Source organism: Muscardinus avellanarius, assembly GCF_963383645.1.
Source record: "Muscardinus avellanarius genome assembly, chromosome: 3".
NCBI classification, from domain to species: domain Eukaryota; kingdom Metazoa; phylum Chordata; class Mammalia; order Rodentia; family Gliridae; genus Muscardinus; species Muscardinus avellanarius.
Window position 1 is genome coordinate 13,510,626 of NC_137788.1, and position 23,759 is coordinate 13,534,384.

The window sequence follows — 23,759 nt, forward strand, 5'->3', positions numbered from 1 at the left end:
ATGCCCACCGCAGGAACCTGTGCACAGTAGGTCCCCTGGTGTGTGTGGACTTGATGGGCTGGGGGGAGGCCCCAAATTGTCCTCCCATGTGTGCAGAGGAGGAGAAGGGGGCTCAGAGTCACCTTGCAGGCCCCAGGCTGCAGAGCAGGAGGCGGAGCCAGGTCTGATGGCGTCCAACTCTGAAGCCCGGGCCGTGTGGGAAGGGGCTCAGGTGCCAGAGGGGGCAGGTGGAGCCTCCTGTCTGAGGCAGGCCTCGGCGGCAGCCTGAACCACAGACCTGGTGGATTTGAGGCTTCCCAGTGGAGTGCCCTTGCCCAGCCCCTTCCCCTCTGTGCCCCACCCCCGGCACCTAGGGGTTTGGTGGCCGTGGCACCGCGGCCCACTCCTGGAGGGCTGGGATGGCTCATTGTGGAGAAAAGACCTCGGAGGACTCTGCCCTGCTGCTCCAAGGCGAGGGACAGTGTGCTGACACACTGGGGACAGAGGGACAGTTGAGCTGCCCTCCCGCGGCTCACGGACATCTCACAGAGTCTGTCCCGGGCTGGCTGCATGGAGTCGTAGCTCACAGAGGCTCTGCCGAGCACAAGGCCGGGGGTCCCTGGGACTGGGCTGGGGAACATGGCTCGGCCCCTCTGGCCAGGTCATGGCGAATGGAGGGAGGCCTCCCCCAGGGCAGAGCTTTGCCAGGCCGCCGGCCACGCGCTGAGCAGGCCTCCCTCCCTCTCCTGGGCGCGGGGGTTGGAGAAGAGCCAGGCGCGGTACTGGGCGCTTACTCTCCCCACCCTCCCCTGCAGATCCGGCCGCCCCATCAGCTTCATGGTGGTCTTCATTACCCCCAACCCCCTGAGCAAGATTTCCTGGGTCAACAGGTTGCACCTGGCCAAGATTGGACTCCGTGAGTAGCCCCGGGGAGGACACCTCGGGCAGGGTGCAGAGAAGTCTGTGTGTGTGTGTGTGGGGGGGTTGCTGGGCGTCTAGGGCCGGGAACTGGGAAGTTTCTGAGCTGGAGGGAGACGGCACAGTGGAAAAAGCTGGAGCCAGAACACCGGGTCGCTTCGTGAGCATGGACTGGTCACTCTCCCCAGCTGACCCTCGGTTTCCCGTTTATGCACAGTAAATTACTCGGTCCCAGGGAGCCTGGGCGGGGAGCGAGGTGGTGGAGAGGGACAACTAAGGGTTGATAAAAAGGTTCTAAAACTGGATGGTGGTGGTGGGTTGTGCATCCCTGGGTGTGTTAGAAACCAGGGAGATGTAGACTTCAGAAGGACCGCTTTTTATAGCCACTGAATCGTATCTCAGTAAAGCTGATGATTAGGTCGGACTCAACGGATGCTCAGCAGAGACCTCTTAGTTACTATTTTCCCTCTGCACCCCGTAATACTAATTCTGACCTACGAATGAGTATCTGGAGTGATTCCAGCGTGGCGAGGACTTTTCTAAGTATTTGCACGAGTCGGTCTCATTTTGCATTCCCAGTAACCCTGCGGTAGCTCTGCTGTGAGCCCCTTTTTGCCATCAAGGATTCTGAGGCCCAGATAGGTGCAGTGATTTGCATAAGGTCACACGGCACCTCTGGGATTCAGACGCAGGACAGTCTGCCTGCCCAGCCCCGCCCTGGTCCTGGTCAGTCCCGCTGTCTCAGGTCGGTGAGATTCTGTCTGCCCACCCGTATTTTTTTATATTGGGATGGCTGTAATTGTCCTTTTTTTTTTTTTTTTTTGGTGGTACTGGGGTTCCTGGAAACCCTTCTATCTCCGGGTTACACTCCCAGACCTATTTTATATTTTATTTGGAAACAGGGTCTCTTAAGCCAGCGAGGCTGGCTTCGAACCAGCGCGATCCTGTCCATTTTTTTGATGAAAGTCCCACGTTCCTGCCAATCAGAGCTATTAGTCTTTATGAATACTGGAATTCCTATTTTTCTGATTCCAGCCAGTGGCGGGGACGATTTCTGTTTCCCTTGTTTTTGTTTCTAATGGGGTCCTTTTATAGACAAGTCCATATCTCCAGTAGGTTTATTTGGCTTGTTATGCTAGGAACTAAACTCAGAACTTCACACATGCTAGGCAAGCACTCTGCCACTGAGCTGCACCCTCAGCTCGCTCTTTCTTCCTTCCTTCCTTCCTTCCTTCCTTCCTTCCTTTCTTTCTTTCTCTCTCTCTTTCTTTCTTTCTTTCTTTCTTTCTTTCTTTCTTTCTTTCTTTCTTTCTTTCTTTAATTTTTTTGCAGGTCTGGGGATGGAACCCAGGGGCATTCGACCTCCAATCTACCCCCCCCCCCTGCCCTATTTTTTATTCTTTTATTTTGAAACAGGGTCTCACTAAGTTACAGAGGGCCTCACTAAGTAGCTGAGGCTGTCCGCAAACCGCGATCCTCCGGTCTCAGCCTCCCGAATGCTGGGATGACAAGCGTGCGCCACCACGCCCGGCTTTTTTTTTTTTTTTTTTTAATTTTGAGACAAGGTCTCCCTAGATTTTGCCAACCCTGGCCTCAAACCTGTGATCCTCCTGCCTCAGCCCTCAGAGTAGCTGGGATTATATGTGTGCTCCATTGTGCCCAGATTCAATAGGTTTTAAAACATTTCTGCAAAGGAATCAGGCCCGTTGTTACTGGGCCTTAATCAACGGTTAGTTGAGTCTCTGCAGCCGTTTTCCTTGTGGGGAAAGAGCACTCAGAAGGGTTCCTGCTCTCTGGGAACTTAAGAGGGGCTGTTGGCCATTGGACGAGGCGCCCTTCAGCAGGGGAGGGGGGCTGTGCAGCAGGGGAGGCCGGTGGCTGTCACTGAGCATGGGGGCTGCTGCCAGGGAGGCTCCGAGGGGTGACATCCGGAGCCTGCAAAGGTGTGGGCAGAGTGATCCAGGCATGGGACTCTCGGGTGCAGATGTCCTCAAGTGGGGACAGAAGGAGTACCGGAGCAGCCAGGGCTGGTGAGCGGAGCGGGTGGGTCGGGGCTGGGGTTTTCTAGAGAGCCAGGGCGAGGCGCACGGGACTTGCTCTAGGTGGGCGGGGAGCTGGTCATCGTGGCCTGGAGAGTGGGCCGTGTCACCATTAGAGAGGTGTCCAGGTGGGCCATTCTGGATACTTTGTGGGGAAGGGATTGGAAGGCCAGGTGTGGATGGGGAGGGGACGGAGGAGCGGGGACCATGATGCTGCTGCCTCTGCCAGAGCTTCTGGGCAGCCAGGAGATGTCTGGAGGGTTAGAAAGGGCTTTAAGCAAAGCTGCCCCATCCTGGGCAGAGGACGTGGGGCAGTGGCCCTCAGGAGGGCCACGGTGGATCCCCTCCCCACCACGCGTGAGTGCTGTAGTGCGCTAGCGCCAGGCCCCTGTTTGTACACACGCTTTGGAGGCGGGTGAGTCTCCCCTGTGAATCGCACGCAAGCTCTGCTGAGCTTGGAGCTGGAGTGCCGGGGGCCGGCTCTCTGCAGCCCGTGGAAACGCACGTGGGCTGCCTTATCTCCACACGGCTTCACTGCGGCAAAAGTTTTAATGGAAGGAGAGTCATTTGAAATCGTATTTGAATGCCTGGGTTCCCCTGGGGCTTGGATAATCTGTTCCTTTATTTTGCCACTTTGTTTTTTATCTGCAGTGCCTGGTGGGGGAGACATAATATGGGCCTGTTAGAAGTAGAATATGTAAAAGGCATTTATTCACTAAGGATGTTATCCTTTATTGTATTATATTTTATTTTTTCTGTCTCTCCTTCCTTCCTTGACTACTACATACCAGGATCACAATCCGCTGAAGACTGAGAAAGGAGAGGGCTGGGCTGGGGGAGCGGGGGCGGGGTTCATTGGCAGGGCAGGGGATCACGAGGGAATCTGGGAATCTGGGGACCCACCTTGAACCCCAGGATGGCCGTGTAGTCCCGGGAGAGACGGGCCTCCCTCCTGCGCCCCGACCCTTTGCATTTTTGGTCACAGCCTCACGGGAAGGTTTGACAGAGGCGACGGGCTGGTCCTTAACGTCCCGTGACGTGGCACCAGTTTGTCCACGTCCAGTCCCCAGGCCCGGTCACCTCAGCACACACCCCTCCAGACACCTGGGACTTTGCAAAACAGGGACAAGGGCACAGGGGTCTTGCGCGAGGGCGCATATGAGATAAATGCCCAGGATGAGGTGTGTCCGTGCCTCGTGGAGGGGAGTGAGCGGCCCAGGCTCACTCTTAAGTTAGCACAGTGCTGGGCGGATTCTCTCACCCTCCTGGAACTGGAGCTTCAGGAGAAGGAGGCCGACCGAGGGCCTTCAGAGAAGGGAGAGGCGGGGCTGGACCCGATTGTGCTTGCTTCCCGGCTTCCCCAGCTCTCCGGCTCCGTATCCCTCACCCTGCCCCTCCCTGGGGCCTGGGGTCTCTCCCACTGGTGGCCCTCCTTGTCCCCACTCCCCGGAGGACCCACTCTCACAGGGACATACCTGAGGTCCAGGGCGGGGAGCCGAGGCCGCGCCGGGGGATTTGGTTTAGTTTTCCAGCCTGAGTTTTCACGGTGACGTGGATGATCCACCCACGGCGATCGCAGCCGTGCCCCAGGCTGAGCACACGCTAACCTCAGCTCCTCTAACCCGGGAGACATAGACGGCCCCCCGGTGGGAGCGGGGCGAGACCGAGGGCACTGGCTGTGAAGCTGGAGGCTGAGGCTTTTGCCCGGCCTCCCCGGGGGTGATGGTGAAGACGCCTGGGGGACCCTGCCCGGCCCGGCCTCCGAGGCTGGGAGGGCAGTGAGCCTTCAAGGCAGCCTTGGATTTGGGGCTTTTGAGAGAAGGGTCTGGGCTGTCTACTGGGGTGACTGGCAGCCAAGGCTTGCCACTGCGACTGACCACGGTAGGATTTGGAAGGCAGGTCGGGGTGGAGAAGCAGGGCAGGGCCCGAGGTGGACTCTACCACCCTCAGTGTTGGTGGGCCTTCTCGTGTGTGTACGAGCTCCTTTTTAGTTTTTATTTTGAAACAGGGTCTCACTAGGTTCCCAAGTGTGTCCCTGAGTTGCTGAGGCTGGCCTTGAACCTGCAACTCCCCTCTCCCAGCCTCTCAAGTACTGGGATTGCAGGGGTGCACTGTGCACATGTGTACACTTGACAGCTAGGACAGTGATGGTCATGGGCGCTATTTCTGAGGGCCCGGTAAACGCAAGGCATTTCTATATAGTCTCTGTGGTGCCGGTAGCAACTCCCAATGGTTGGGATTATTTCCTGTATTTTCTTTTGCGGTACTGGGACTGGAACCCCGGGGCATTCTACCTCTGGGCCACACCCCCAGCCCTAGTTTTTATTCTTTATTTTGAAACAGAGTCTCACTGAGTTGCAAAGGGCCTCACTAAGTAGCCGAGGCTGGTCATAAACCGCGATCCTCCTGTCTCAGCCTCCTACCGAATGCTGGGATTACAAGTGTGCGCCGCCACACCCGGCTTCCTATATTTTCTAGATGGGGCAGTAGCCTCAGGGAGGTTCCGCATCTGGCTCAGAGTCACACAGTGAGCTGGAGGCTGGGTTAGGATTCCCCCCGGGGCCCTTCTAGCAAACCGGGGGAGCTGCGACCCCAGCGCTGCCCCGTCTGCCCCCCTGGGGTGCTCTTCTGTTTCGTGGGTGCTGGCAAACACAGTCGGGCACTAAACGAGCCCCCACTTAACGTCAGTTGGGAGTCACAGCTTTGCGGTGGGTGCCAGTTCTTAATGTCACTCGTCCCAAGCGGGCTTTCGGTGATTCGTGGCTGCGGCCTTCTAATTTGGTCTCAGCCGCACTGCTTTTTGACAGGAACAATGGCAGCGGCAGATGGGGGACAGCAGCTCCATTTTCTTTTAACGTTCCCGATTGCAGGCAGGGAAGACACCATCTGGAAGGAGAAGGTCAGATCATTAAAAAATATATATGGTAATAAGTTGCCGGGACTTGACGGGCTGTGGACGTGCCGGGGGCCGAGGCGAGAGGAGCTCGGGCCACGTACAGGTCGGGGCGGCCCCAGGACCCCCCGGGCTCTGGCCGGGCAGACCGGGGTCTGCCCGATTGTAAGTTCCTCAAGGGCAGGGACCCTCTCCAGGCTTGGCACCTGTGTTTAGGGTGGGCCACGTTGAGGACACCAGCCAACAGCAGCACTGTCCCAGCACGGGCTGTCCAGATCCCGCAGGGGCAGGGTGCTGTGCTGAGTGCTTGGGCCTCCCTTATACTTCTCCTGCCTTTAGTGTCTCCAGTGTAGAAATGGGGGTGTAAATGTGGTGCCTGCGGGATGAAGGGAGATGTGCAGGCCATGAAGTGGGGTGCACGCGCGGCTCCCGTTACAGTGACACCCACCCGTGTGCGGCTGGCTCTTCTCTGATGGCAATGGTCCCTCAGCAGTTTCCTGCCTACCTTCCCCCCTTTTTCAGCACAAGGACTTTTGTTTGTTTGTTTTGGGGCCTCTGCTACTGAGCTGCGCCACCGAGCCCTTTTTACTTTTTATTTTGAGCTGGGCTTTCACTAAGTGACCCAGGCTGGCCTTAAATTTGTGATCCTCCTGCCTCAGCCTCCCGAGTTGCTGGATGACACTGTGCCTGGCTCAGGGGGCCTGTTTGATGTGACTGTTCCCAGGGCCCTGCGGGCTGGACGGAAGGCCTGACACGGATGCCACCTCAGGGCCTGTTTGGGGGATGCGCTCCACCCTTAGCGGCTCAGCTAGACGGCGGGACCCCCTATCCCCACCCCCCCGCGTGCCAGCCTTCACGTGATTAATGTGACACTGGCAAGAATATCTGACTTCCCCAAAGCACCCACACCAGCCACCACCTCCCTCCAGCCACTCTGGCAGAGGCCGACGCTCAGGCCACACCTTTGTCCACGGTAGAGACATTTTGCAAGTTTTTGTTGCCTACAGGGCAGCCAACCTGCATGGGACCGCCCTTGTGGAATACTACAGCAGAGGGGGCTGGCACACACAAAGGAAAAAAGGGACGGACCAGTGGGAGAGCAGCAGATGTTCACTTACAGTGGGGTGGTTCTGAGAAATCTCTTGTCAGTTGAAAAAAATCCTTAGAGCCGGGCGTGGTGGTGCATGTCTGGAGAGGCTGAGACAGGGTTGCAGGAGCAAGGCCAGCCCCAGCAACTTAAGAAGGCCCTCAGCAACTTAGCAATTTCAAAATAAATAAATAAAACGGGCTGACTGAGAGTGTAGCTCAGAGGTAGAGCGTACCGGCTTCAATTCCCAATACCCTTCCCCCTAAATATCATTAGGTCTAAATGCATTTTTTTTTGTGGTATTGGGGATGGAACCCAGGGGCATTCTACCTCAAAGCTACACCCCCAGATCTGTTTTATTCTTTTATTTGAAAACAGGGTCTCACTAAGTTGCAGATGGGCTCACTAAGTTGCCGAGGCTGGCTTTGAACCTGCGATCCTCCTGTCTCAGCCTCCCAAGTGCTGGGATCACAAGCAGGCGCCACCACGCCCGGCTAGGAAATGCATTTAATACACAGAGCCTTCTGAGTGTCAGAGCTCAGAACACTTCCACCAACCTAGCCCTGGACAAAAGCATCCAGAGCAAAGCCCATTCGTCACAGAGCGTTGCGTATCTCATACACACACACACACACACACACACACACACACACACACACACACACACACACACAGATGGGCTTTTGTAGATAGGATGGATTCCAAAGGCATAAGACATTATCCAAAGCAGCCTGGCAGCCCGGCACACTGCAAAGTCTCATTTCTCTCTATTGGTGCTGGCGGGGCCGACCAGGAGCTGCGGCTGCCGAGCATACGAGAGAGGGTCGCCACATACCACCAGCCCAGTGTGACCACGGACACAGCTTTCATACCACTGCGAAGTCAAAATATCCCAAGTCGGAGCAGACTCAGCCGGCGCTGGCTGTGGCCAAGGGCTGTGCCGTTTCTGATGGATGGAGACACCGCTGAGGCCAGGGAGGGGCAGAGAGACTGCCAGTTAAGCCTTCCGGAGAAGGTAGACACATGGCTGAGAGCCAGGGGGAGAGGAGCCAGCCTGCGGAGAGCATCTGGGCAGGGGGACATCCGGGTTCGTCCCGCTGTGTGTTATTTAGCGTGGTGGAGCCGGGCAACCAAGGCGTGCAGCTGGGGAGGGAGGGCGGTCCTTGGAGCCCTTGTGCCATGTGGCTTACTCCCTCCCTCCTTCTGCTCATCCATTTTCTCAGAGTAAAGGGGCCACCCTGGAGATTGTGGGTTGTTAAGAGAGGCTCATTGGCATAATGATCCCCAAGCCCCAGTCCTGGGGCTGGGCTCAGGCCCCTGACCCTGCATTCCCAGCAGGCCCTGGGGCAGGTGGCTCCCTAGGTTTTGGGTGGCCTTGGAGGAATCAGGACAGCGATTCTTCCTCTTTACCACTGTCCCCGCCAAGTGTAAAAGCGCCAGCGTGGTGCCATCGTGGTCAGAGCCCTCTGTCCATTTGCTGGTTTCTGATCTGCCTCCTGCTCTAGAATGTAGCGCCAAGGCACTGGCCTCTGGACTCGTGTTCAGCACAGCCCTTTCTCCTCCAGTGTGTCCCTTGGCCCTGGTCTCCGTGGTGTAGGTGAACAAACCGAGGCTGATGGGGTCACCCTGGAACTCCAGAGCTTCCTGGCTCTGCCTGGGGACCAAGTCCACGGGGCGAGGCTGGATCATCCCAGATGGGCAGGAGTGTGTGTGTGGGACTGTCTGGGCAGCCCAGGTCACTATGGGCTGGCTTCTGGCGCTTGCAGTGGCTCCGCTGGTCTGGAGGGCCACTTGCCGCCCTCAGCGACTCTGACCAGCGTCACTGTCTCCTTCCTCCTGTCGTAGGGGAGGAGAACCAGCCAGGCTGGCTGTGTCCAGACGAGGACAAGAAGAGCAAAGCCCCGTTCTGGTGCCCGATCCTGGCCTGCTGTGTCCCCGCCTTCTCCTCCCGGGCCCTCAACCTGCAGGTGAGTGGACCCCAGGGGAAGGTGGCCGTGGCCCCCCGGGCCTGGGAGAACCAGAGTGTCCAGGTAGTGCCCACGGTAGCCAGGAAGGTCCAGGTTCCATTTCCCGCCTCTCCTCTGCTTCTGGACAGGGCTGGTCAGGCCTTTTTTTGCTGTTCCCTGAGTCAGTTATCCCACCAAAGGAACCGGGTGAAGGACCAGCGTGGGTCACAGGAGTGGAAAATTTCACTATTTTAAATACCAATGATAAATAAATAGCAATGATCTCATCAGCTGACGGGCCGACTCTGGAATAAGCCCTTCGAAGCGGCTGTGCCAGATGCTGTGGGTTGGGCCCTTTTGCGATGCCGCCGGGCCGGAGCCAGCTGTGGTGTGGACAGCCCCCCATCATGGGTTTCCCCATGGCCACCATGTCTCCGTCTGCTGGGCACCCACTGTCCCGCTCCGGGGCCCCGTGACCCTGTTCTTGTCTTAATAGTCATACGAATCCTATGAGCAAATGTTTCTGTGTGCGTTTCGCAGACTAGGAAGCGAAGGCTCAGGTGACACGGTTTCCCCCAAGCAGCAGGTAGTGCAGGGAGGATCCAGGGACTTGGAGCTGCGCTGCCTCATCATGGCACCCGTGGTCTTGACCACTAGGACGCTCGGCCCCGCCCATCACTGCCCCTTGTGTCCTGGCAGAGCTCCCCCGCCACCTGAGCAACTCTTGTCCATCCTCTCCCAAGCAGACGAGGACATCTCAGCTCTGGGGACGGGAGAGCAAGCGTGGGACCCAGGCCAGATAAATAGTCCCAGGAGCCTTGCGGACTGGGCTGTAGACTGGGGCTCTAAGCAGCTGAAAGAACATCCCTTGAGATGTAAGTTCTTTGTTCATCCATTTGTTCATCTGTGCATTCACACACACACACACACACACACACACACACACACACAAACACACACACACATTTTTTGAGCCCCTACTGTGTGCTAAACACCAGGCATACAGTGGTGACTAAGACATCCAAATTCCCACTGCATGTAACTTCTTAGTCTAGCACAGAGAGACAGACCATGACCCAGAAAACAAAGGGAAATACAAAAGGGATGTGCGTTATAAAGAATATAAGTCAGTGAAACAACAGGTCCGTAGAAGGGCCCACGTCGTTAGCAGGTACAGAGAGGGCCCTTGGGCGGGGTGGCGTCTTCACCGAGACCTGAGTGGCATGGAGGACCAGCCCCGAGAGGGCCCAGGGGAGAAACATCCCAAGTAGACAGAACACCAGAGGGGCTGAGACGGAAGCCCTGGGGGTAGCTGGCGTGCCTGCCGCCCGGCGAGCGGGGAGCTGCGTCAGCCTGTTTTCTGTTGCTATAACGGACTACACGAGACCAGGTAACTTATGCAGAGCAGTAGTTATTCGGCTTAGGGTTCTGGAAGTGGAGAAGTCTGAACTGGTGCTGCATCTGGAGAGGGCTTTGTGGAAGGCGCAAGGTCAGGTGTGCATGTGAGACAGGAAATTGGGCCCAGTGCCTTTTTTTTTTTGATCCATGATAAGGCCATTAATCCACTCACAAGGGCAGAGCCCTCCTGGCCCAATTATCTCTTAAAGACCCCAGCTCTTCATACTAGCAATTACCCTAGCACATGCGTTTCGGAGGGGAGGCTCGGATCCGAGCAGGGGAGGCCAGTCGGCGGTCAGGCGGGGCGGGCTGGGACTTCCCTCTCAGAGGATGAAAAGCCCTGGACAGGCCCCCTCCTGCGGCTGCCGCCGTCTGACTTACGCTTTGGATCTTTCTTGCTGTTGTGTGTGAGAATGAACCACGGTCAGGAGACGGGCAAGGGTGGCTCATGCTGAGATGCGAGGGCCAGGGCTGGGACTGGGATCCGGCGAGTGAGGTCCACACAGCAGCTGCAAAATTAAAGCAGGTGGCCCAAATCCTAGGGATCCAGATAAATAATGCTTTATTTTATTTTATGTTTGGTACTGGGGATTGAAGCCAGGAGTGCTCTATCTCTAAGCTATCTCTCCCCCAACCTCCTTTTTATTTTGAAACAGGGTCTTGCTAAGTTGCTGGGGGGCTTGCTAAATTGCTGAGGCTGCCCCTGAACCTGCGGTCCTCCTGTCTCTATCACTGAGTGTCTATTTTTACTCTACCTTGTTTTTTATTTTGAAACCCGGCCTCACTAAGTTGCCCAGGCTGGCCTTGAACTTGTGATCCACCTGCCTCAGCCTCCCGAGTTGCTGGGATTACAGGCATAGACTACAATTTTTTCCCATCTTTTGTTCATTCAAACCTTTAGTCATGGATTTTTTTGCATTAATTTTGATTTTTAAAAATTGCCTTATGATATTTTTCCTCAATGATTGAGTTTTTTGGCATGCCCTTAAACTTTGCACTCACGCTAATGCCCTGACTGTCCCCCCAGCCCCTGTCCTGGTGTTGGCGGTGATGGGGCAGTGGGAACATGTTGGGTGTGTTGGGATGGGGCAGGCTGGACCAGTGATAGGTGGGGTGCACAGTGAGGGTCTTGGGAGGAGCCAGAGTCCCTGAAGAGGGCTTGTTTGGGTCCACCTGTCTGTGACTCATTTGACTTCAGTCATCCATGGAGGGGGTCGGCCAGGGGTGACTTCAGTGCTGGGGATGGGTTCTTCCGTCTCCCCCAGGGCCTTGGGTCTCTAGACTGCAGGCCACACCTGAAACCTGACAGGTCAGACCCAGCTGGTGGAATCACAGATAGGCCGCTACCTCCTGGGACTCCCCAGCAGAACCCCCATCGAGGTGGGGCGCCAGCTGCCACTTCAAACCTGGGGACGAGGGCCCACCAGTCTCCCCATTTGGGGCTCACAAGGCTCAGGAACGTGTCAGCCAGAAGCCCCCACGTTCCCAGCCAGGCCCCTGCTCATAGTCCTGCTGCTTCTCCCCTGCTGCCGGAGGGAACCGCCGCCGGTGAATCTCCCTGGGTCTGCAGGGCTCCTGGGGGCTGTTCCAGAGCCTGCACTGTCCCGTTCCCCCTCTGCCGTGCCCGCCTCCCACCCAAACCAGACAGATGTGCCCCATCAGCTGTGTGCCGGCAGCTGGATGAGCGAGGGCTTTGGAGTGCCAGGGCCCTGTCCAATACGCAGGAACAGATGTGATCAGTGGGCTGCTCCCTCCCAGCCCGCTGCCCGCTCCCCAGAGGCCTGACCAGAGTCAGCTGCGGAGCCTGTTCTCTGGGGGACCTTGCGCTGAGTCCAGGGAGTTGCTGGCCCCAGCCCCTTCCCCAGTGTAGACAGGACCAGGCCCTGTACTGGCTGGGTGGGGGCCGCTGTTGGGTTTCGTCCTTCAGGAAACAGGCTGCTGGGGACGGGAGGAGGAGCGGTGTATTCTCGGTGCTGGTAGGACCTGCCCACACCGGGCCATGCCAGGCCTTCTGACTCATAGGGGACTGTTTTTCGGGGAGGGAGCTTCAGCAGGGAGCCCCCCGCCCCGCCCTGCCCCGGGTCAAGTCCCAGCCGTGACTCAGGAAGGTGACCTCAGCTCGTGGTGTCGCTGCGTCTTCAAGTGTATGGACTGGGGTGGCCTCGTTTCCCTGGCCTGGGTTACAGCGAGGAATAATTGATATGACTTAGGTCAAAAGCTTAGCCAGCTGTGCTCGGGGTGTAGGAAATGGAAGCAAATACCTGAGGATGTTTTGGTCCCCATGAGAAAGAGGCCTCAGGGGGTCACTTTTGGGATGTTTCCAAACGTCTAGCTGCTCAGGGATTGGAGGGTCCTTCTTGGGCCTCCGGCCCCATCTAAGGGGCAGGCCTGTCCCTGGAGGGGCAGCAGGAGGCCACAGGGAGGGCTGAGGTCAGTCCCAGGGCCTGCGACGGGGCTGGATGCTGCACACTGAGTTGCCCTAAGACTTGAATGTGTTGGAGACTGAGGGGCTGTGGCTCCGACCTGCAGGGGGTCCATGGCCAGGCTTGCTTAGGATTCAGCTCTGCAGCCCAGTAGCCTTGTCCAGATCGTCGTGACCTCCATTGGCCAGAATTGCTATTGGCTGGTGTCTTAATCCATTTTCTGTTACTGTAATAAAATACTTGAAGCTGGGTACTTTATAAAGAAAAGAAGTTTATTTAACACAGTTTTGGGAGCTGAAGTCCAGGATGGATCAGGCTCCCCATAGTTTGGGATCTAGTAAAGGTCCAGGGTGAAGGTATTATAATGACGGCTGAGGATAACATCGTGAGACGGCAAGTCCGAGGGATGCGGGGCCAGACTGGCTCTCTCGATGACAGCCTGCAATCTTGGGAACTAACTGGGGTTCCACAAGGACTATGTTAATCTCTTCCAAGGGTGATGTCCCAGTGGCTGAATCGCCTCTGCCTACTCCCCACCTCTTAAAGGCTCCACCGCCTCTACCCTGGGGACCAAGCTTCCAGCACACGAGCCTCTGGGGGCACCCTCGACCGTATCCCTCCCATGGCAGCTGGGTGCCCTGTCCGCTGAGCGCACAGTTGCTGGTCCAGCGGCTCCTCCCCCGCAGTGCCCTCTGCTGATAGAGTGAGCGCCCGAGAAGGGCTGGGATGTCCTGAAGCCGTCGCGGCTGCCGGACACCTGGTGTCCAGCCCCGTGCCCTCTCCAGTCCCCATCACCACCCTGAGGCGCCAAGGCTCCCGCTTTATACACAAGGAACTGAGTTGCTTGGGACCTCCGCCTGTAGCCACTAAGCCACTAAGCCGCTGCATCTCAAGCCCGCTTCTCCCATTGGCTTGCACCGGCTCCTCTGCTTAGCCCTGAGTTTTGGAAAGTCGGCCTCCTTGCCCGGTAAAGAGCCACCTGAGGATTTATGCCAGCATCTTGGACCTGGTTCTGTTGATTCCGCTGACGTCAGGGCCCACTGGAGTTGCCATGAAATGCCTGAGCTGGGGCGCAGCGGCCCTCCCTCCCCGAGAGGAGAGCAGCCCCAGCGAGGCAGAAAGGGCCGGCAACCTTGGGAAGGCGGGAGGCCAGGGTGAGGGAGGGGACTAGTGTTCCCAGCTGGGTAGAGAGGGACCCCAAAGAGCCAAGGCCTCTGACCTGGCTTCTGGGAGCAATGCCACTAGACTAGAAAGAGCTTTACACCTGGAAAGTGCAGGTACTTCCAGTCCTGCCTCTGCCCCCAGCCTGCTGTGTGCCCCGAGCCAGTCACATCCCCCAAGCTCCAAGTTGGCCAGCTGCTGCCTGAGGAGGCCCCTCACCCATGCCCAGAAGTTTTGTTAGAATATACCAGAGGAGCGGGGGCTGCCTGGGCCTTCAGCGCCAGCAGAGGGCAGCACCATCCTGGAGAAGGGCAGCCCGGTGCCTCCTTCTGCCCCACCCGCCAGCTGCCTGGCTCCGACCTCGCATTGCCCTCCCGGCCAGAGAGACAGATGGCCAGGTCTAGCTCAGGAAACGGAGGCCTCCGAGGGGCTGCCCAACATGGAGTTTGGGGAGGAAGGTGCAGGAGTTGGGCCGAGCAGCTGGTGGCTCCTGGTGACAGCCGGTGAGAGCCAGAGCCCCGGCCTCCATGTGATGCCTCGCAGGCTCTGGTCCTGGGGGTTCTCTTACAGAGTGGAGGTGGGAGGAGCGCCAGCATCCCTCTTCCTGCCTCTGTTGCACTTCTCTGGACGGATGCAGGAGACCAAGCCCTGCGTCACTCCCCTGTGACGTCGGTGGTCCCCGCCCTCTGTGGCCCTCATCTTCTCCATCTGCAAAATAAGCGAGGGGGGGGGGCTTAGTGGTTTTCACTAAATTTTACCTGGAAGCTTCCCGGTGGCTTCAGAGACCCTGAGCTGACACAGAACACCACTCAGGCCCCTTTTCACCATAAAGCTATAGAAGAGAGTGATCTAGTACATCTTACCGGGTCTGCCTAGAGACTCCCGGCCCCGCCCGCAGGGGTTCCCAGGGTTCTTATGGGGGGGGGGCTGGATGGGCCCAGGAATCTGCCCATGTCGGCCTCTCGGTACTTCAATAATTAACCCCCTCCCTGTCTCTGTTTCCTGCAGCTTGGGGCCCTGGTCCACAGTCCTGTCAACTGTCCCCTGCTGGGATTCTCTGCAGTCAGCACTTCCCTTCCACAGGGCTACCTCTGGGTAAGTACCCTTGCCCAGCCAGGGATTGGGACTGTGGGGGTGGCGGTATGGGAGGGGGTGCTGGGGATGCTGCCTGAGAAACTTCAGGGCCGGTGGCCGGGCACTGTGCTGGGAGCAGGAGGTGCAACCTCACCTGGGGGGACAGAGCACCAGGGAGCGAATATGAGGGCGGGGCTCGTGCAAACGTCACAGGAGCCAAGAGGGATGCTCTTCCCCAGGGCAGGAAGCAGGGCTGCTCGTGCTCATCCCGGGCAGAGGTTCCAGCTCACCTTTCCACCTCTGGGTTCTTGGCAAAGCCTCTCTCAGTTCAAATGAACCCCCTTCCCCCACTCCTCATGGTACAGAGTGTCCGAGGGCCCAGCCCCAGAAGCCCTGGCCAGCCTTTTTCTCCTGCCTCCTCCTGTCCCCTGGGCAGCAGGACTCCGGCCTACTTACCCGAGTTCCGCCTGAATGTATCTCTCGAGATGGATTTGTTCCTTACTGTCTCCCCATCACCTAGCACATGGTCCATCTACGTATCCATCTAGCCTTCTATCCATCCATCTGTCCACTCACCCATCTATCCACCTATCCATCTACCCATTCATCCGCCCATCCCTTCACCCATTCATCTACCCACCCATCTATCCACCTGTCCATCCATTCTTCTGTCTGTCTACCTATCCATCTACCCACCCCATCCATCCCTGCATCCAACATCTATGCATCCATCCGTGCATCTATCCATCCGTGCATCCATCCATCCTCTGCCTATCCACCCATCCATGAATCCACCCACCTGCCTACCCACTCACCCACTTATCCACCTGTCCATCCATCTACACCCACCCAGGCATGCATGCATCCATCTATCCAACAAGTATATATCAAGTTTGCACCATGTGCTAGACCCGGGGTGTAACCGTGGTAAGACAGGGCAATTTTAACGAGGAGTGAATGTTCACTGAACGTTGGCTGAAAACGTCCCCCGCAGAGAAGGAAATAGAACGCCCACTGGATATCTGGTCTCTACTAGCTCCTTACTTGATTTCGTTTGGTCTCCAAAGCCATTTTGTTGCTGTGTAGCTGGAGATGAGTGACTTTTGCGGCCACAGGATGCGTGTGGGCAGGAGAGCGGACCTTCCTTCCCCTACCTGACTGCGGCGGGGAGGAGCTTGGGCCGTGGTCCCTGGGAAGAGAGGCTGGGCTCCGCTTCTGCCCCCGTGGGCCACACCTGACGGTCTCTCCTGGTCTCGGCCCGCAGGTCGGGGGTGGGCAGGAGGGCGCGGGGGGCCAGGTGGAGATCTTCTCCCTCAACCGGCCCTCGCCCCGCACCGTCAAGTCCTTCCCGCTGGCGGCCCCCGTGCTCTGCATGGAGTACATTCCGGAGCCAGAGGAAGACGCAGAGGGCGTCGATGAGAGCCGGGCAGCCGCCGACCCCTCTGCTGCAGCGCACCCCACCATCTGCCTGGGGCTCCAGGATGGCAGGTGCGCGGACATTCTCTCCCAGGGGTCACACACCGGCTTTGTTATCACGGGGTCTGGGTTCAAATCTCGGCCCTCACCCCCCTGGCTGGGGTGCTCAGGCACCCCATTCAAGCTCTCTGAACCCTGGTTTCTTGTCTGTGAAGGAGGGATCTGAATCTCCCCATGCAGGGCCACAGAGCGTCCCTGGAGAGTAGGACAGGCGAGCGCTTCAGCTCTCGGAGCTGTGACTGGGGGCTCAGCCATCTGGGGCCTCTCCCCTGCTGGGTGGGCTGAGGGTCCCAGGTGTTCCCAGGTTATGAGGTTCTATTTGGGGGGGTGGCTGGCCGGGGCACCCCACAATAAGACACTGGTGAGCCGGTGAGCCGGCCAAGCACCGTGTGGGAGGCAGCCACAGCCCGCCCCAGGGTTGGTGTAGCGGGAGAAGGAGTACGCATTAGTGCAGAGGCGGCGGTCACGATTAAGCAGTTCTGCAGGGCGGGTGCCCTCCAGAGCCCACAGCCCTGTCCTGGGGAGGGAGAGGTGGAGAGAGGGCATGATTGCTGTGCCCTGCACTGGGGTGGACAGAGCTTCTCAGAAGTCTCACTGTGCCGTGGAAGATGCTCCTCTTCCCCATTTCCCACACAGGGAAACTGAGGCAGGAGCCAGAGTTGCATTCCATGTGGAACCAACTCGGAGCCTCTCTAAGCTCCGTGAAGCCCAGGCTGGGTCTCGGCAGAGTGCGCAGCCAAGGCCCAGACTTGAGGGACCCAGGGAACACCTTTTATTTTTTATCAAGATAAAACTCACTTGAAAGTTTTTTTTTTTTTTTTTTTTGGTGGTGGTACTGGGGTTCCTGGAAACCCTTCTACCTCCGGGCTACACTCCCAGACCCATTTTTAAAAATACTTTTATATTTGGAAACAGGGTCTCTTAAGCCAGTGCAGGTGGCTTTGAACCTGTGCGATCCTCCTGTCTCCGCCTCGAGATGGATTTCCACCCACCTGCCTACCCACTCAGCGCTGGAATTACAAGCGTGCGCCACCACGCCCGGCTCATTTGAAAGTTTTAACCATCTTAAAGCAAACAGTTCAGTGGCTTCCAGTAACCCCGGTCTAGTTCCAGAACATTCTCAGTGTTCCTCAGAGGAACTCTGTACTCACTCATTAGTCACCGCCGTCCCCTCCCACCCCGGCCTGGACGCCGCGGGCCCTCTGTGGCTCTGTCCCTGGGCGCGTCCGCACTTTGTGGTCTCCCTTCCCTCAGCACACTCTCTAGGAGCACTCCTGTGGTGTGTGCGGCCTTTATTCCCTGGGGCCCTGAGGTGGCATCATGGCCCCGTTTTATGCAGAGAACGGGGGCTCAGAGGTCCAGGTCCACCGGCTGGGAGATGCCTGGACTTGAACGCAGGGCACCGCTGCTCTGAGAGCAGTTCTTGGCGATGCCTCCCCGCCCCGGCTCGTCCTCATTACGGGGGCTGGGGAAGGTGACGTTCTAATAATCACGGCAGGGGCTGGGCCCCGCAGGGAGCAGCGGTGGTCACACGGCTGGGCAGCGGTCACGTGGGGATGTGGGGTGTGGGTGCCCCTGACCCACGGCTGGCCTCGGCCTCTCCGCAGCATCCTGCTCTACGGCAGTGTGGACACGGGCACCCAGTGCCTGGCGACCTGCAGGAGCCCAGGCCTGCAGCCGGTGCTCTGCCTGCGACACAGCCCCTTCCACCTGCTTGCCGGCCTGCAGGACGGGACCCTCGCCGCCTACCCTCGGACCAGCGGTGAGGACGGGGGCCTGGGGCCTGGGGGCAATCCTGGGTGCTGGGTCCTCTGCCTAGGAGGCTGCGGGAGGCTGGCCAAGGAGGCAGGGCAGAAACAAATCAAGGTATCTCCATGCTGGAGGGACTTGGGGACCCCTGAGCCCCATGGGTCCCCGTATGTGAATCCCCACAGGAAGAGCGTGCTCGCTACCACACAGGCAGCAAAGGCCACGCTCAGGAGACTAGAGGGTAAGGGAGGGGCTGTGCAGCTGGAGAGACCTGGCTTCGCACCCAGACTCTGCCCCCATTACAGCTGTGGCCCTTGGCAAGGACATACTCAATTTTCTTCTGTACCTTGAGCCCCTTGGCTGCAAAATGGGATGATGGCCGTGCCCACTGCTCTGGGGGCCCTGGAGGGTTATCCAGATGCTGAGACTTACGGGAAGTCTGCGGCTACAGGAGTGCCATGGTCTCCGTGCACCTGTGGCTTGCCCGGCCCGTGGCTTGATGAGGAGGGCCGAGTGGCAAGTGTGACCATCCCTGGGGGCAGGGGATGGGACTTGAAGGAGCAGGCAGTGCCCCTCCCCACACGGCTCCAAGTGCCAGGCACCGTAGCCTGTTGCTGCACGGTTGTAAACGGATATTTGCACTGAGCTATCTTTTTTTTTTTTTTTTCTGGTGCCTCTTGGCACTGTGTTGGTATTTTTAATTAGCTTTTGATAAGGCATTTATAGTTTTTAATTAAAAGGGGAAGAAGGAGGGGAAAATATCCCTCTCACCGTCAGACAGAGCGTGCGTGTGAATGTAAATACGGGCTCAGATGTGTGGAGGTTCAGTCGAGGGGCTGTGAAGGGAGCGCCTGCCCTCTGACGCCCACTGCATACCCCGCACCCTGCCTGGCCCACCCTGGACCTTCCCGCCCCAGGTCGGGTCTCCTTTGGCCCTTCGCCTCCGGGTTCCTGACTCACCAGTTTGGGGTGTGAGTGGGGGTGCAGTTGGGTAGCCAAGTCCACAAGCAGCGGCTTTCACAACAGGACCTACCTACCTACCACAAGCCCGACCAGGTTGTCATGTGGCCATGCGCTTGGAGGCCCTAGGGAAGGCCCTGTTTTATTTTTTTGCGGGTCTAGGAATAGAACCCAGGGGCCTTCAACTTCTGAGCTATACCTCCAGTCCTATTTTTTTATTCTTTATTTTGAAAGAGGGTCTCAGTTGTAGAGGGCGTCACTAAGTAGCCGAGGCTGGCCACAAACTGCAATCCTCCTGTCTCAGCCTCCCGAATGCTGGGATTACAAGCGTGCACCACCATGCCCGGTGAAGGCCCTGTTTATAAGGACACCAGTCATGGATTAGGGCCTACCCTACTCCAGGGCCACCTCACCTGTACTAATTACACCTGCAAGCACACTGTTTCCAAAGGAGGTTCAGAGATTAGGTATTGGGGCTAGGGCTCCAATGGGCTTCGTGGGGGCCACAATTTTGTTCATGTAGACTTCTGGGTTCAACCACTGGCTTTCAGTCTGTGGTTGGGACCTGGTGGTTTGTCGGAATCAGACAAACTCTCATTGGGGACCTGGAACTTATATTCTCGTTTCCCAGTCGAGAGGGGACTTACCAGATCCCATGACCGAGTGAGATTTGAACCCAGGTCTCCTGCCTCCTGGGCTGGCGCCCTCTCCCAATGGGAGGGGACTTGGACTGTCCCAGAAGCACAGAAGCGGTGGGGCCTGAGGAGGAGGTCAAGAGGCCCCTTGAGCCCTTGTCTTGCCAGCACTAGCCCACCCAGTACTTACTGAACATCTACCCCACGCCCTGGACACAGTAGTGAGCAACGCGGGCGTGCTGCCTGCCCTCCTGGAATTGATAATCTGGTCTGGACAAGCAGGAGTGGCGCTGTCCTGAGGCATTTGAGGAATGGCCGGGCAAGTGAAGAGCGGGGCGTGGTGTTCTGAGCAGAGGGAACAGCATGTGCAAAGGCCGGGGCAGGAGAGCTGCTGGTCTGGTGGGGCCCTGGAGAGGAGGCTGCCGTGCTGGACAGAGCCAGAGCGTGGGGCAGACAGGGCTGGTGGGAGGACCTCGGGTTTGTCTCAGTACTGTGGGAGTACAGAGCAGCATTCGACGTGGCCGGACACTGGGCTCTCTGGCTGGAGGACAGGAGAGTCTGGCGGTCACACCCTCCCTGGGCCCACTCTGGGTGTTGGGCTTGGCTGGGAGGGGTCTTGTCTTTCCTCTTCCCCCCCATCCCCACCCTGTGCTGTCCTTTGGAGATGGCCGGGGCAGACAGCAGGGCCAACAGGACCTGCCCCACAGTGTGGCAGGGGGATTCTCCCCCCGCCATTGCCTTTCCCTGGGGCCATCTGTGCTGGGTCTGGAATCATCAGCCTGGCCCATAACCCTAGGGGACCGGCATCAGCCTTGGCCTCCCTGGATTAACAGAGGCCTCGGGTCCCTCAGTCCTCTGCCCATCCCAGCAGCAGAGCTGGAGCTCCCAGCTACGCCCTGCAGGACCAGGGTCCTGGTCCCTCAGGTGGCCAGAAGTGCCTGGACTGTGAACCACCAGGACCCCGGATCTTCATCTCAGAGCTGGTGGTCTGTGTCTAAATGTTTGTAGTGACAGGTTTACTGCCCTGCCCAGACCAAGACAGGAAAAAACTGACTCTTTGGCCCGCGGTTCAGCCCACCACAGAAGGGATGGCCACACAGGCGAAGTGCAATGGGTAGACGTGGTCTGTGGACTTAGCCTGCCTTGGGGGTCCTGCAGGGCAGCAGCTGGGACCACCTGTGAGGACCCCAGCCTGCCCAGGGCACACGGAGCTGCAGACCAAGGGCCCACGCCCCCTCCAGCTCACAGATGGGGAGACCAGGCCAAGAGCGATGTGTCTGCTGCCACTGGAGCCTCTGCTTATCCAAGCCCATCCCCTCATAGTACTTGTGGGGCGCCTGTAAGGTGCCAGGCATAGAGCAGGGGGTGCTGGGACCCAGGGCTGAGATGCGCGACCACTGCCCCTGCCATGTGTCTGACCCCAGCCGCCTGGGATTGCCCTGCCTTCCGCCCACACAGGGTCAGCATAGGCCTCAGGGGAGGGTGTGGGAGTGTCCCTGGCAGACAGGCTTGCCCCTCAAGGAGGGGGAAGGAGATGGGCGGGGCGCCTGGCTGCCTGCGACTGAACCCACCTGGGCAAAGCCGGGCCCACAGCTCCGCCCTTCCAAGCCTCAGCTTTCCTCTCCTGTGAGATGGGGGTGCAGGCAGCCCCACCTCATAGAGCGGTGTGGCCAGGCGAGCATTCCCACGGTGCTCACAGTGGAGCCGGTGTCCTTGGTCGTCGTCTTTGCTACTATCCTTATTTATTACTCTGCAGACAGGGGCTCCTGCTTGGGCCTCTAAGCCTCAATGACTTTCAGACTTGTCCTGCTTCCTGGCACCGGCTGGATCTAGACCCCGAGGGACTCTGTCCCCTGCGGGCTGGGGGAGGAGGGAGGCCCCGTTTTTTCGTTTGCTCCTGAAGGTGCCTTTGCCTTCCTGTCCCCGGACCAGATGAATGGGCTGTCACGCAGGGGAGGGGTGTGCCTGTGAGTGTGGCTTCTGGAACAGGTGTGCACGTGCCCAGAGCCGGCAGCAGAAAAAGAAGGGGTGGGGGGGGGGAGGCAGAGGGGAAGGAGCCCCCATGGCGTGTGTGGGGACAGCCCGCCCAGAGCTCATGGTGACGGCCTTTATGGTGGTGCACGAGGGCTGGCAAGAGCCTTAGGGAACAAAGCTTGTCCCCTTGTGGTGACAACAAGAAAACCAGTCCCCACAGGGCTGCCCCTGGCTCAGGGTGTCGCGTGGGCCTCTGGCCGGGACTCCTGGCCAGCAGCAGTGTGGACGTTGTGAAGCCTCCCATTCTGTCCTGTGCTCAGGACGTTGCAGAGGGTTTCCAGGGACCCCAGCACAGGGGGGAAGTGTACTTGGGATGGCCCGGCGGGACGGGCCTGCCTCCTACCTACGCAGGGCACCCACATGATGCTCTGTTCCCGGGCAGAGTGTGCGAGGGCTCTGCTGCCTACCTCTGCTGTGTCCGTGGAGTAGGGCCCCACTTCCCAGTTTTCAGGGTGTTTTCCCAGCCTCCTTAGCTGCTTCCTCCCTGGGAGGGGTCCCAGCCAAAGCTCCAGGTTCTGACCTCAAGCACTACTCATCTCTGGCCACTTGGGGGCGCTCAAAGCCTTGCGTCTCGGGGCTGTGGTGTCCAGGGGAGGTTGGTGTTGCCGGTGGGCTGGCTGCCTTCTGGTCACTCACCGTCCCTGACACCAGTTCTGGCTGCCAAGAGGCCACAGGGCTTGGAGGAGAAGGTTAGAGTAGAGCCGAGTTCAAAGGCCACTTGGCCTGGTCACCCCTTGGTGTCTTTGCACATGTCCTCAGCCCTGGGTCTCTGGTCACCTTAATTAAGTGGCTCCGACACCTGCTTCTGCAGACTGCTGTATCGTGGCAGACGATGCCCAAGAGTCGGAGCCAGGGAGCACGGACGGCTGCTGAGCTCTGACTTGGGGTGAACTCGCCACGTCTCAATTACAAACCAGGGGTGATGTTAGTTAGTACCCGCCACCCAGGCTTGTTGAGAGTTAAGGAAGGAATTCAGGAAAAGACCGCCCAGCACTGGGCTAAGTAGTGGTGCAGCCTTCAGCGCCCCTGACCGTGGGCCCAGCACCGCGCTCAGTACCCTGCACATGCTGGCTCCCAGCGGCATCCTGAAAGGCAGAGGTGTGGTCAGCACGGCTGCCCCACAGCTGAGCACACGGGGGCTCGCAGAGTCACTGGATGTCCAAATTTATGGAGCAGCCCACGTGGGTTCGTGCTCCTGGGCTGGAAGGAGTGGTCTGAGTTTTGGGAGGGATCCAGGCTCCTCAACTTCTCAGCTGAGCTGGGTGTCTGCCGATTCTCAGTCGGGTGGGAAGGCAGGAGGGTCATCGGGCCTCCAGGCCAAGGAAGGGAGGGAGAGAAGGAAGACTGCGCCAGGCCTGGCCCGGGGTGGGTGGGGATCACGCTGCTCCCTTGGCAGGGCCTAGCATGGGTGTTGCCTCTTCTGAGAAGCTCCCCCTCCCTGGGTTTCCTCCGTGCAGAGCTGGTTCCCGACGCCTCTGCGGTCCCCCTAGCTCTGTGTGCGCATGCTCAGCTGTGCCTGGTGCGTTGGAGGGTGCTTTCTCTGACAGTGGGGGCTCCTGGAGGGCAGGCCGTGCCTCAGATTGGTTCCCATCTTCCCAACAACACTTGGTCCTGGCCTGGCTTGGAGTAGGTGCTTCCAGAGTGTGTGTGGAAGGAATAAGTGAGAGAGAGAGAAAGAGAGGGAGAGGGAGAGGGAGAGGGAGAGGGAGAGAGAGAGAGAGAGGGAGGGAGGGAGGGAGGGAGGGAGAGAGGGAGAGGGAGAGGGAGAGGGAGAGGGAGAGGGAGAGAGAGAGAGAGAGAGAGAGAGAGAGAGAGAGAGAGAGAGAGAGAGGTGTGTGTGTGTGATGGGAAGAGCGGGAATGGTGGCACACACTTGTAATCCCAGCATTTGGGAGGCTGATACAGGAGGATCACGGTTCACTGACAGCCTCAGCTACTTAGTGAGGCCCTTTGCAACTCAGCGAGACCCTCTTTCTAAATAATAAAA

At 58.4% G+C, this 23,759-nt stretch overlaps 1 protein-coding gene across 6 annotated transcripts in view; it reads left to right on the top strand.

Moving 5' to 3' along the window:
* ARHGEF10L (Rho guanine nucleotide exchange factor 10 like) overlaps positions 1-23,759 on the top strand; it is a gene marked incomplete at both ends in the record, with an annotated part of 102,852 nt that overhangs the window by 53,230 nt on the left and 25,863 nt on the right. For all 6 annotated transcript variants that reach the window (XM_080691103.1, XM_080691100.1, XM_080691101.1 and 3 more), the window contains 5 exons: positions 795-895; positions 8,762-8,883; positions 14,853-14,939; positions 16,183-16,406; positions 18,002-18,156. In XM_080691103.1, coding sequence (XP_080547229.1) covers positions 795-895; positions 8,762-8,883; positions 14,853-14,939; positions 16,183-16,406; positions 18,002-18,156 — 689 coding nt within the window. The remainder of the gene's footprint in view (positions 1-794; positions 896-8,761; positions 8,884-14,852; positions 14,940-16,182; positions 16,407-18,001; positions 18,157-23,759) is intronic.